The sequence below is a fragment of the Geospiza fortis genome, unplaced genomic scaffold (assembly GCF_000277835.1).
Source record: "Geospiza fortis unplaced genomic scaffold, GeoFor_1.0 scaffold381, whole genome shotgun sequence".
NCBI classification, from domain to species: Eukaryota; Metazoa; Chordata; class Aves; order Passeriformes; family Thraupidae; genus Geospiza; species Geospiza fortis.
Genome location: NW_005054348.1, coordinates 1,441,380 through 1,454,403, shown reverse-complemented (window position 1 = coordinate 1,454,403; position 13,024 = coordinate 1,441,380). Strand labels below are relative to the sequence as shown.

At 39.7% G+C, this 13,024-nt stretch overlaps 1 protein-coding gene across 1 annotated transcript in view; it reads left to right on the top strand.

Moving 5' to 3' along the window:
* Positions 1 to 13,024, top strand: part of MTR (5-methyltetrahydrofolate-homocysteine methyltransferase) — a 51,681-nt gene that overhangs the window by 1,297 nt on the left and 37,360 nt on the right. The window contains exons 2-7 of the mRNA XM_014307918.2: positions 5,026 to 5,237; positions 7,732 to 7,821; positions 8,663 to 8,732; positions 9,819 to 9,911; positions 10,004 to 10,110; positions 11,400 to 11,459. Of these exons, the coding sequence (XP_014163393.1) occupies positions 5,079 to 5,237; positions 7,732 to 7,821; positions 8,663 to 8,732; positions 9,819 to 9,911; positions 10,004 to 10,110; positions 11,400 to 11,459 (579 nt within the window). The 5' untranslated portion in view covers positions 5,026 to 5,078. The remainder of the gene's footprint in view (positions 1 to 5,025; positions 5,238 to 7,731; positions 7,822 to 8,662; positions 8,733 to 9,818; positions 9,912 to 10,003; positions 10,111 to 11,399; positions 11,460 to 13,024) is intronic.

Genomic DNA, 13,024 nt, shown 5'->3' with positions numbered 1-13,024 from the left:
ACATCCAGCTCCTGTGGCCTGAGGGTTCTCCAGGTTCCTCTGGCAAAGAGGATGTTGAAGTGACCTGCCCTGCCCTGCCCTGCCCTTTCCCCTGTGCCACTTGGGGTCAAGCCATGGGCTAGCAACTGCCCTGCTGCAGATCCGAATGGGTTTGGCTGAAATGGAAAGTGTGAAGGTGTTGTGGCAGCAGCTTGAGAAGCGGTGGCAGTGGGAGAGAAGTTCTGCATAGACAGAAGCACAAATTGTGTGATGGGGGTATTTGTAGAGCCCCGGTGAGCAGGCATGAGGCAGTAGGTGGTGGTGTGTCCCTCTGGCAGCGAGGCAAAGGACCTGGGTTCAGGAGTGGGTTATAGAGAAGCTGAGCACAATGTTTCTCATTAGCCTTTGAGGGGCAGGGCTTCCCACAAAGTGAGGCCATGCAGGTCTGTTTCCCTGTGAGTCCTGCCAATAATGGATATCTGTTGTGGATAGTTTAACGTCAGAAGATGAACAGTTGTGGTTCTAACACAGGGAGCTTTCTAAACCTGGCATTTGCATGTTTAGCTAGAGACAGTGGGCGCAGCTAACAGGGCACTGCTATTCTGAAAATTCAGTGACTTTTGTAGTGGTTGTTTGCCTCTCAAGCTAACTTTTTAAATGCATTGGGTATGCAAGTATCTTGTCTGCCTGTTCTGTAAAAGACAGCTGCTGACATGGAAATATTAGCAAGGTGCACATAAGTGCCCCAGGTGAAGTGGTAAGATCCAATCTATTTCTCTCCTTGGATAGGCTGGGTAACAACATAGCAACTGGGTGCTGCTGCCCGCTGTTGCAGGGGACCTGTGTAACATCTGTTGCTACAGTTCATGAAGCTCTTATTGTTGCCAGAGGGCATCCAGTTGAAGACAATTAAATTAATTGAGTAGCAAATAATGCTGAGGTTATCATGAGCTGTCTGTGGCAAGCTGATAGCAAGAGCATCCATTCTACGTACTAATACTGTAAATTCTGCATGCTGCCCAGTAATTTTTTGAATGATGGGCAGACTTGTGCTTGGAGCTGTTGGGGGAATGCTGATTTGTTGAATTCGGATGTGCAAATATGGAGAGGCCCTGTTTCCAGTGAAGAGAGGAGCTGGTCAGCCTAAGAAACAGCAGGTCCCGTAAGTGCCTCTCTCTCTGTGTAGTTTCTCTGCTTGTGTTCTGGCACATTAATGCGATGAAAACACTTGAATACTGTCACAGTTGGCTTGCTCCTTTAGAAGAGCTTTGGAAACAACTTGTAATCCTTTATTCTCTTCCAAGTACTTCTATACCAGACTATTTTATACTAAAAATAAATTTGTAATGGAAGAGCATCAATAATAAAAAGCAATACCTTTGGAGAATCATTGCAGGTATCACAAAAGTTTGGTTTAGAGCAAATTGCAGTCTTTGAAGTCCTGTTTTTTGTGGAAAACACACATGCCTTCAACTCTGCACATGTGGCCTGTATGTGATTGGAGTGGGATAAGGAGACGAAGGAACATCGTCTTGCCTTATTCCCTGACTGTTTAGTTGCTTACATTGTGAAACATGAAAGGTTACAGTTGGGAGAAGTTTATAATTGTTAGCGAATGACTGTAGGGATGAACAGCTACTCTACAAGGAGTAGAAGTTCTTGTAACTCAGATAATTTCTCTGTTGCAGACAAGTAATTCCCTTGTTCATATGATTTCAAGACAGAGTGTTTACCTTGGGGAAGTGAACCTGGGAATTAGGATTTTTTATTTTGCATTCTTGATCCCATTGACTTCTAGGCCAGTGTTGTTATTTTTGTTCATTTGGTTTGGTCTTCTAAACAAGTTCCAGCCCTACAGCACTCTGTGGTAATGGGCTCTATGTTTTAAGTTTCAGTGGAGTGTAAAATCAAGGTAATTGGTCTTGGGTCCTGTTACCATTGCTGGTTTCCTTCTATTTCTGTTATGGCTACAAAAGCAGCTTATTTTCATGGACACTTCTGAATGGAAAAGGATATCCATTTCCCAAAGTTCACCAGTAACCTTTATTAAACAAAATTTTCATCAGCTCCTGGCTGAGCAGAGGTAAGAGCAGGGTATGTAAGCAAGAACAACAAAAAAGAAAAGACTGACCTGATTTTTCCCTGCTTAGGAATTTGTCCAAACATTTTTTTCTTTTATTCTGTCAATACTCTGTCATACCCTGTTTTTGCTGGAGAGGGGAATTGCTTGAGCTGATACTGAATTAACATTATGGTACTTGTTGGTAGAACTGACTCCCAGCTTCTTCCCTACTTTTGTTCCAAGGACAGAGTTCAGCACTTCCTAGCATGGCTTTTTGAATCAATCTTCTTTGATTTCTGGGGTGTTTTTGGACCTGTCTGCAGACTTTGTTTTCAACTTGAAGTTGCACCATCAATATGCCAGGGCATGACAAGTAGTGCATGCTCCTGTTGGAAGAAGAGTCAGTTGTTATCCATAGCCAGGATGGGTAAATTGGGTTTTGGTGGGCTTGGAGCTGTTGCATCCCTCTGTAAAGCACTGGTGGCCACTCTCATGATTCCCACCCTATTTCCTGCAACTTTTTGAGATGCTGCTGAAGAAGCACAGATTCTGAAAACTTCAGAGTAAGGCTCTTGAAGTGATAAGGCAGGATCTGTGCTTCTAGGAGCAGAAAACTGTAGACTGCTCGTTGCTTCTGTTCCATGAGGCAAACAGTGGAGAAAACAAGATGGACCAGGTGAGGTGCAGGATTTCAGCCCAAGGGTAAATCTTTGCTTCTCAGTGTGGATTAGGAGATAGTTGGGAAGCACATAAGTTAAAGCCTATGGAAAGCAGGACTGGTTCTGGAAGGACTCTAATAGCCTGTCTCAGCTGCCTGGGATGCAGCTCTCAGGGCCAAGGATTTGGCTTAGGAGGCTCATTAAAGCACCAGTGAGCTTCAGTGCCTGTGTGTCTCACTGGGCTGTGGCTCTTGGAAGCACGAGTTACACTCCATTTGGAGTCTGCACTGAAGACCTACTTTCAGATACAGCTTTTTCGTGTCTTGCTTCTAAAAGCCTTTAGCTCAAGGATTCATTTTATTTTCATGAATAATTTGATGGTTTAACGTGAGTAGATTTAAGCTCTTCTGTAAGAACCTGCTAAGCCTGCCTGTTTGGTGTTAAAACTTTCAACTTGAAGCAAGGGTGGCTTACTTTTTGGTGTTTTAATCTGCCTTCAAATGCTTCATACTTGTTAGAGAGCACATTTTCTTTGACTTCTCTTCATGCTGAGCCTACTTCTGATTTCGAGCTGTTTTTCCAGTGTTGGTATAAATGTAACCTTGTAATGCTTTCCTCATGGCCTCAGCTTCTCTCCAGCACATTGCTTTTTTAACACTACTGATGTCAAAACAGAAGATGCATTGCACAAATGCAGAAGGAAGAAAAGTCAAATCAGTTAGCAGTTGCCAGTGATTTTTAAGTACCACTGTGTGTAGTAGTAAGTTAAGTTTTAATGAGACATGAGGATGTTTTTGTGCCTTGGAAATAATTCATTTTTTACAAGGGCTTTGATGATAGTTCATAACCTAAACGCAAAACAAGTCTTTAAGAGTAAAATGAAGCTAAATGAATGAAACAGATGAGGAGTAGCACTTCATTCACATGTTTGTGAAACATCTGTGGGATCCTACTCTTGTAGTTTGGTAAAGAGGTTGTTTGATTATTTTGCTATATGTACAATCTTATCAATGCCTGTAAGTATCTAAAGGGGGGATACCAGGAGGATGGATCCAAACACTTCTCAATGGTGCCAGCCAACAGGAGAGGAGGCAACAGGCAGAAACTGATGCAGAGGAAGTTCCACCTGAATGTGAGGAAGAACTTCTTCACTGTGAGGGTGAACAAGCCCTGGAATAGGTTGTCCAGAGAGGTTATGGAGTCTCCCTGTGGAGATATTTAAGAACTGCCTGGTCTCAATCCTGTGCCATGTGCTCAAGGATGACCCTGCCTGATCAGGGAGGTTGGGATGGATGACCCCTTGTGGTCCCTTCCAACCTGACCCACTCTGTGATTCTGTATGTGTGTTTGCATTCTGAAATGATTCTGCGTATGTTCTAAAGGGGAGAAGTAGAATTACTTTTGCTGTGGTCTTGGAGGTTTTATTGGGGTTTTATGTTTTTTTTTTGGTTTGGGTTTTTTTGTTTGTTTCTTAATGCCTCGGATTAAGCTTTTTATTAATGTTTGGGATGGGCTCTTTTTGGGATCTTGAAGCAGTGCTGCACATTCATTTCAAATGATAGTGCTGGAATGTCTACAGTGTTTTGTTTCAGGCATGGTTAGATTTACCCTGCTCAATGTCTTATAATTAACCATATGATTTGCCTGATCTATTTTCCTCTGGCATTACTGTGGAGGAAAAGAGTATCTTGTTACTTTTATGCAAAAGAAGGTAAAGCCTGATATTATCTGTTGGCATATCTTGGTGTTTGTCAAGTTGTTGCTTACTACTGTAATCCTAAGGGAATTTAGGACTCAGTTGAAAAATTGTTTTTGTTTGCTCAGTTTTTTTCTCTTTCTCATTATGATATAGGCAATTAGAGTAGATGTGGGTATTTGTTTGTTTGGTTTTTTAATGACATTTACTAATTTCTGCTTTGTGCTTGTGTACCACTTATAGTGTGGTGTCTGGTACCAAGAGGCAGCTCTGCATTGCTGTTCAGACATTGCTGAAGTGGAAATTATCATACTTTCCAGTTTTGGAAACTAGTTAATGTAGAGATTTTCATGTTTGCCCTTGTGAACTTCGGTTAATTTTATCTGTGGTTGACTGTGTGGGTGACTGTCCTTAGGTAAAGGACCAATTGAGCCTAATTGTATTTACATAGATGCTGCTGTTACCTTACATCAGGTGATTGGAACTGCAGGTGAGGTAAACCAGTTACTGTCTGATTTCAGTAGAGGATTAATTACTTTATTCTTGAATGGGAAGAGCTCAGGTTGGCCGTGTGTATAGATAGGGAATTTCAGAACTACTTAAATATTGGGTTTATCTTTTTCCAGCAGATCCCCAGAAAAGAGTGCAAGATGAAATTGAATCTATTCTGCAGGAGCGGATAATGGTTTTGGATGGGGGCATGGGGACCATGATCCAGCAGCATGCGCTGACAGAAGCGGATTTCCGAGGGCATGAATTTAAAGATCATTCCAGGCCTTTGAAAGGCAATAATGACCTTCTGAGTATAACTCAGCCTGAAATAATCTGTGACATACACAAGGTAGGTCATTCTGGTTTCTGTCTCTTGACAAGAGAAAGAGGAAGAACTTCGCCTCTGCATTCCCTTTTTCCATACCACAGACTCCTGGCTCTCCACTGTCCTTTGGGAATAGGGAAGAGAGAGCTAGTTAGCCATGTGAAAAAGAATGAGCAGATTTGACTGTTCTGGTTGTGTGAGCACAGCATTTTTATCTTGGTTTCTGATGTCACCCAGGCAGTGCTATTTTTAAATCCCTTTTTGACTTATGTCCTTGATGTATTTCTATTAATTGTAGATTCTTTTTTATTTCATTTTTATTTTCTCTTTTTGTTCTCAGCTAGCACTTGAAATGCATCTAAGTAGGACATATCTGAATTCTAGATGTGTTTCTATAATTGTGTATTAAAGGGCTGTTAAATATGGCAGCCTGAAGCAGGCCTGTGTAGTTAATGAGTATATGAGCTTCCTAATGAGTGTATGTGCTTCCACAGGTTTGTTTTTCCCTAGAATATTAACGTGTGGCCCAGAGAATAAAACAATCTAATCTGCTGATGATTAGGAATTTACAAACAGATTTCATTGTTTTCCTGTCTTCAATTAGACTTTTAAAAAACAACTTGCTAGGTCTATTTATTGAGCTGCAGATATTCATAGGTCTTACTGTAGTAATTGGAATGCTTGAATGGTGTTGCAGCTATTTGTTATTCAGTTGAAGCCTGTATTTCATTGATGAGAATCATATTTGGCTTATGTTGGTTAAACTTGGAAAGTAATCTGTAGTTTTTAATTAAGTTTTAACTGCCATTCTTTGGATTTTAAGAGTGATGAGCTGGAAGGAATCAGTCTTTGACCTATAAAAATTTCAGAAGGAAGTATTTGTAGATCGAATTCAACTGAGCAATAGTGCTCATGAATCTTGAAATTTATAAGAGTTTGTGGTTTTAATAACCATATAAAGTAAGCTGCTTTAACAGTTGAATTTAGCAGTTTTAGCAGAGCAATAGTGATATGACTTGAGAATATATGAATTGATTCAAACCAAATAACCTGCTGTTATCTCTGTCATGGCCAGTTATAGGTGCTTTAGGAGGAGTGTTGAAAAACCCTGTCTTTTGTGGTCACCATCCCTGCAGCAACTATTGGGTCAGAGTCTTTCTGAGCAGCGGGTAGTGACTTCATATTTTAGAGCTACCAGGGGTTATTTCTTCTGAGAATTGGACAGAAGGAACTTGCAATAATAGATGAAAATATTTCTACAAAGAAATATTTTGTTTAGATTTTTTGTTTTGTTTTGTTTTGTTTGTTTGTTTGGGTGGGTTTTTATATTTTTATTTTTTTGTAAATGACCTCATGAATTAGATCTCACAGATATCAGTAGCTTAAAAAGTAAATGTTAGCTGTGCCTTGGCTGGCAAAGTCAGATTCAAAGGTTAGAGATGTGATGTGTTTTCAAAGGCAAAAATTAACTTCCTGCTTTGAGTATGTTATTTCCTTCTGTAGTTGTAGACAGGAAAGTTGGAGAGCTTTTATCATTTAACATGTTTAGATAATTGTCAGAATATTAATATATTGTTGGTTGATATTTAAGAGCTTGTATATTTTCATATCTCTATTTGTAGATATTTTTATGTGTTTTCAAGAGGAGTTCAGAGAAAGCATATTTGTTTGCAGCAAAACGTGTTTTAAAACAAATTTATTTTCAGCTGTCATTTGGATCAAGACTTTTTTTGCACTGTTGAACTCAATGAGTTCATCTGCTTCTTTTAGGAAAATCTGAGAGGTTTATGTTTAATGGTGGCATCAGTATTTTTCATTAACTAGCAGTTCAAGCGTTTTAATTTCCTTGAATATGATCATGCCAGGGTTCAAAGGGATCAAAAAGATGAGTTAGGGAAAAGGGCAACTGATAGAGGTTATACAAATGCAGGCTAGAATCTGAAAAATTGTTTAAGTTTGCATTGATTTCAGTTTACTTCAGTGGGAATTAGACAACGAAAATGGAGTAGAAGTCTTAAATGTTTTGTGAATCTCTGTCATTAGTTAAACTTTTAATGAGCTCTGCATAAAACATAGTTCTCCTAAGCTTCTGTTTGGTCCCAGTATGCTTTTGTTCTGTACAAATCTCTTCAGAACATTTACATTTTCAAATATTTTCTGTTGTTGTTGTTTAATTTGGGCCTTTTCTGAAACTGCCCACAGCAGCCCTTGCTTGCTGAAGGTGATTGGACTGTGTCTGACCATATCACTTTGCAGAAATCTAGAATGTGCTCCAGTGGCAGAGGTGGCTCTATAAATGTCCCTTGTTAATAGAAAGTGTGACTGACACTGAAATTCTGGAACTTGTTTACATGGAACACTTCTACTGCTTTGGCCCTGTGCTTTTGAATAAAGCCTTTAAAGTGTGATCAGATTTGAATTGGGAAATGATTTGTGACTTTTTGTCAACTGGATGAGACAAAGTAGTTGGATTACTTGCATTCCATACCTCAAGCTTTGTTTCTTTCGTGTCTTGCAGGAATACTTGCTGTCAGGCGCTGACATCATTGAAACCAACACTTTCAGCAGCACCCGAGTTGCACAGGCTGACTACGGCCTTGAGCATTTGGTAAGAATGCTAAACTATTTACACATTAAATATTAATTATGTGCTTGCAGCCAAGGTTAGCTTAGTCCCAGGATTCATTGGTGTTGTGCTGCTGGCTGCATGCTGCCTCTTGAGCCGTGTGATGGGATCATAGCTCCTTTCTGCTGCTGTGGACATTGCACTTGCTGTGTCACAGACATAGTGTGCTTCTTGTTGGCTGAGGTACAGGCAATAATAATCAGTCCTAGATTTTGTTTGAGCATTCCTAGGATCTCTCAGTTCTGTGAACAGGGATGTTTTGCTTCAGTCATTCCAACTTACCAATGCCACAATGGAACTGCTTTTTTCCTGGATATTTCTTATGTGTTGTTTGTGCTGGTGTATGTAGAAGTCCTTTCTAGTTTGCGTTTATTGTGCCTATTATTTGTTATGTATTGTTTTGAGAGTTATATGTGAAATATGGAAAGTAAATATTATATGGGAAATATGTGAAAGTAAATACTTGGAAATACGCTACTTGAATAAAAAGTGGACTTAAGAGTCAGCTAATTTTGTCATCAAAGTCCTGTCTTTCAGCTTCTGTTGATCTCAGCAGGATTTATTTACTACCTTAAAGAATGAAATTGTATGATTAGCATCTGTAGGCTGGGCATATGTGGGATGAGCCTGCCATGTAACTCTGTTGCTGAGATGTATTGAGCTGTCCTTTTGAAGCCTCTTGATAGTGCTGTTTTGTACTTGTGTGACTTGGAACCTTTGGAGTGTACTTCAAACTGCTGGATGCAAGTGTTGTGTTTCTTTGAGGATGAGTTACCCTGGGCTGAACTAAAGGTTGCTCAGTAATTTTCTGTAATTGTTCCAGGCGTATCGATTAAACAGAGTCTCTGCGCAGGTGGCCAGAAAAGCAGCAGACGCTGTAACTGCTCAAACAGGTTAGCATTATTTTAACTTTTTACTTGTGTGTAGTTTTCTGCCATCTTTGAAATGTTGCTAACAGGAGGATAACTTGATGGTTTACATTATGGGAACATAAAATGACACTGTGCATGTTTGCAAGTTACGCACAGTAACAGCAATTTCATATCTCTGTTTATATCACACTAATTTCATTATGTTTGAAGGATCTGGTCTTTAAGGTGTTCAGCACAGCTGTCCTGTGCCTGCCTGGTGTAGACTGCAAGTGGTACACATCTTCAGATGTGTTTTAGAGAAAGTAAATTCAGCAGGGACTGTTAGAAGTTCCTTAGATTTGTACAGTAGAAGTCTTTGTACTCCAGAACTAGGATAGCTGATTGTAGGTAAATGTGGATTACCAGTTAATCCTAGTGTTTGTCTAGTGGTTTAACCTTATTCGGCAACTAATGGAATCATCTTAGTATTTTCATTTTCATTTCTACAGATGCCTTCCAGGCATTATGTGTGAAGGCTTAGAGCTCCTTTACACTGCTGTAGACAATGCTGTCTTTCAAGACTCATTTCTGCTTGTATTCTACCATCAAACTGTATTTCAGGCTAACAGTGCTGCTGCTGTTCAGATAGCACCTTACTGACATGATTCATAGTATGCAATAAAAAAGTAAGATTTGGAACATACTTTTAAAGAGTGGGGCTTTTATGACACCTGCCACAACATTCAAATAAGGTTAAGCAGTGAAAAATGCCAGGACAGTTCTGTGCTGTGCGTTTAGAGTAATTAAATGAAGTTTCTTGTGTTAAAGACAAATGATTGTTAGAAGAAAAATTAATTGAGATAGCTGACCTTTTCAGAAATGTTCTTCTGTCCTGTGAGTATACATTGAATATCCTGTTGGATTGAAATAAAAAAGTCAGCTGTGCTGAATGATCCTGTGCTGACTAAACTGTTAGATTTGAGACAAGAGTTTCCTGTTTTATAGTTCTTCATCCTTGAATGATATGTATGCCTTGGTGTCCTCTGAGGTATTTTACATTGGCTGTCACTGTAAAGCCAGAGGTAAATAATTTAGGGGTTTTTTTTCCCCTCCTGTGTCTTGGTCTAGGAATTAGGAGATATGTTGCTGGAGCCATGGGTCCAACAAACAGGACACTCTCTGTGTCACCATCTGTGGAGAGACCAGATTACAGGAACATAAGTAAGTATTTATAACCATTAAATTATTTGACTTAGGCAGTAGTCTTGAAAGGTTTTTCTCCAGATGAAGTTAACATCATTCCTGTTTTACAGCTTTTGATGAACTAGTTGAAGCCTATACAGAGCAAGCCAAAGGACTTTTGGATGGAGGAGTTGACGTCTTACTGGTGGAAACCATATTTGACACTGCCAATGCTAAGGTGAGACTTCTGGGGAAAAAATCCCACAACACTAATGTAAGTATTTGGTCTACTACCTAAGGAAATTCCGGATAATATTCTTTGAGCTATCAGCTACTGTTGACTAAATATATGAAAAGACTCTTCAGTTGATAGCTTCAGTTGAAGTGGGTAGAATGTGAGGAGATGGTTTTTAATCAGCCTTTCCCAGAAGGTTTCTCTTAATATGTGCCATTTGTGTCTTTCTGGCTGTCTGTGCCAGCTGTCCTCTTATTCCCAGAAGCTCTACTGTATTGCTCAGCATCTCCAAATACTTCTGATTATATTTTTCACTGTAAGCATGTCTGTCCAAGGGATGCTTGGAATGCCCACTGGAGAGGGAATGCCCAGTGAATCTGGTTTCTGGTGTGGGAAGGTTTGTAAGGCAGTTCTATTAAAAGGTGTCTTTTGCGGGGTGGGGGCAGGGGGAACTCTGCCATCAGTTTTAAGACAGAACAATTTGCAATAGAAGATTAGAAGGGTAAAATAGAAGGAATAAAATGTTGAAATATGCCACAATTCATGGGATTTTAACACGTCTTTCTTTATCTAATATAACTGCTCAGCACAGGGGGTGGTGGTGTTAGGGTACTTAAAACTATCTTGTGATTTTATATGGAAAAGTCTCGTTGGATGTGTACACGGTGTTTCTTTAGATTTTTGCCACAGGCTGAATAATGTGTGCAGTGGCATCACTTGCCATTTGCAGATCTGACCAGTCATCGTGGAGGTTTGCCTAGGAGCCTGTAGGCTTCACATAATGCTAAGGGCGTGTTCACAGGTGGCTTTCTTACCCTAAGGAGGGAGGACATTTTCAGGACCTTCAAAGGAGTCCCTTGCAGCTGTTACTGTAAAAATTTGTGGTGGTTGGAACCCTTTGGAAACTACATGTCTAAACAGACTCAAGGGCAGTGAGTGTGTACTGGGAAGAGTACATAAAACCATATTTGGGGTGGGGATTGTGCTGCAGATGTGAGGAGGAACCACGTGCTGACGTGATTTGGGTTTCAGGGTAGTCTTGGTCTTTCTTGGTTTCCCTGTGATGCTTCCTTTCTACTTGTTACCAAAACGTGTTTTGGAACATCTGGAAGATGCTGGGAGTACTGAGTGTAGTAACTTCTGGCAGGCAGTATGAGCTAGCAAGTTGCATAAACAGCCATAGAATAAATAAATAAATAAAAAGGGCATCAAACCCATAGAAACAAACAGAAATGAACAATCTGAAGAACTCTCAAAACATCATTAATGTTTTGCAACATATTCTTCTGTAGGCAGCTCTTTTTGCACTCCAGATGTTGTTTGAAGAAGAGTATGCTTCTCGACCCATATTTGTAAGTATATTTCAATATTTTACATATCCTTAAGCTTCATTTGTGAGCTAGCTCAGATGGCAGTTGATTAAAGTGCTTTGAAGTGAAGGAAATGAGTTTATTGGAAATGTACTTTTTTCCACATGATTGTGAAAATAAAACCTCTTAAAGTTTTGTCAAATCAGCTTGGATAGCTCTGTACAGCATATCAAGCTGTAGTCTAAGGAATGACTTTATTCCAGTGTGTATTCATTCTGTGTATTTCCACAAGAAAAGATCTAATCATGGGGTTTTTTTTCAGGCTTGCTGTCTTGAGGGTCATAGGAACCAGTGCTTCAAGGAGGAAACTGAGCAAATTCTGACATATTTTCAAGTAGAATGGGTGGCCATTTGAAGTCAGAAAAGGCTGTCTTACTCCATATTCTTTTTCTGATGTTTGTTTTTCTGATAGTTGCTGCTCATGAATGCATTGGAAGAAATACAGAATATGAATAAGATTGTTTTCAAAGTTCTGATGTATTCTTCCAGTTTTCTACAGTTTGCAGTCCAGGCTTTCTGATTTGCAGTTGGTGTCTGTTTGTAGGCTTTTGTTGAATGTGTTTACTCCTTCCTTGCATCTGTGTTCAAACCTATGTGGGACCCAGGCATCTACAAAATAATCTGCTAGTAATTTTCACAGTTTATGAATGTGCTGGTTTGAAAATTTGCTTACTTTTGGCCTGTCCACCTGATAACTTCTATTGTGTCTTGTCATTTATCTCTTGAGAATGATAATTAGCAGCTGTTTTATGTTCCCTTTGCTGCGTAGTCATGGCATTTGTAATCCTTTGTGAGAGCCTCCTTTAGTCATCTTTTTTTCAGCCTGATGAGTCCACTTCTATTTAGCTGTTCTATTTGGTTCATTCATTATTGTCCCATTTTTGTTTTCTACTTCCTCAAGTCAGTGGAATGACAATAGAACACAGCATTCAAAGTGCAGACGTCAGGGATTATGTGATAGCCTAGTGATGTTCTCTGCCTTTTCCTTTTTTTTCTTTGTAGTTTCTGATGTTTTGCTTCACTGCTAGTGAGCTTGGAAATTTAATTCATAAAAGTCTCTTTTGTTACTTAGTTTAGCTTCTAGAACAGTAAAGACTGGTTTGGAGGTGTCATTGTGTAGAACTTCTGTGTTCACAACTTTATACTTGGCCAGTTAGCACAGGGACTTTTCTCAGTTGGCTTTTTGTCTTCATTGCCCTGAACAGAGAGGTCCTTGAGCCTGGTTCCTTATTCTTTGTTCCCTGTTTAGTTATCCTGGGAAGTTACAACCCTGAGCACAGCTTTCTAAGATTCCACTGATCACCTTTCTTGACTGAGTACTTTGGAGGTAGGAAGTAGCATCAATATGAAAGCATGTTTTGGAGTAAATAGTGGATTTACTTTCTCATGGAGTCTTCTAAACCCATTCCATCTTCTGGAAAAAAAGGCTTTTAGACTTGGCATTGTAGTGTAGGAATGGAACTCTGCAAATCAGTGCCCTCACTGAGATTCTCCAAATCATGCGCCGCGTTTTTTGCGCTGCCGCTTTCCTCCCCTCTCTCTTTCCC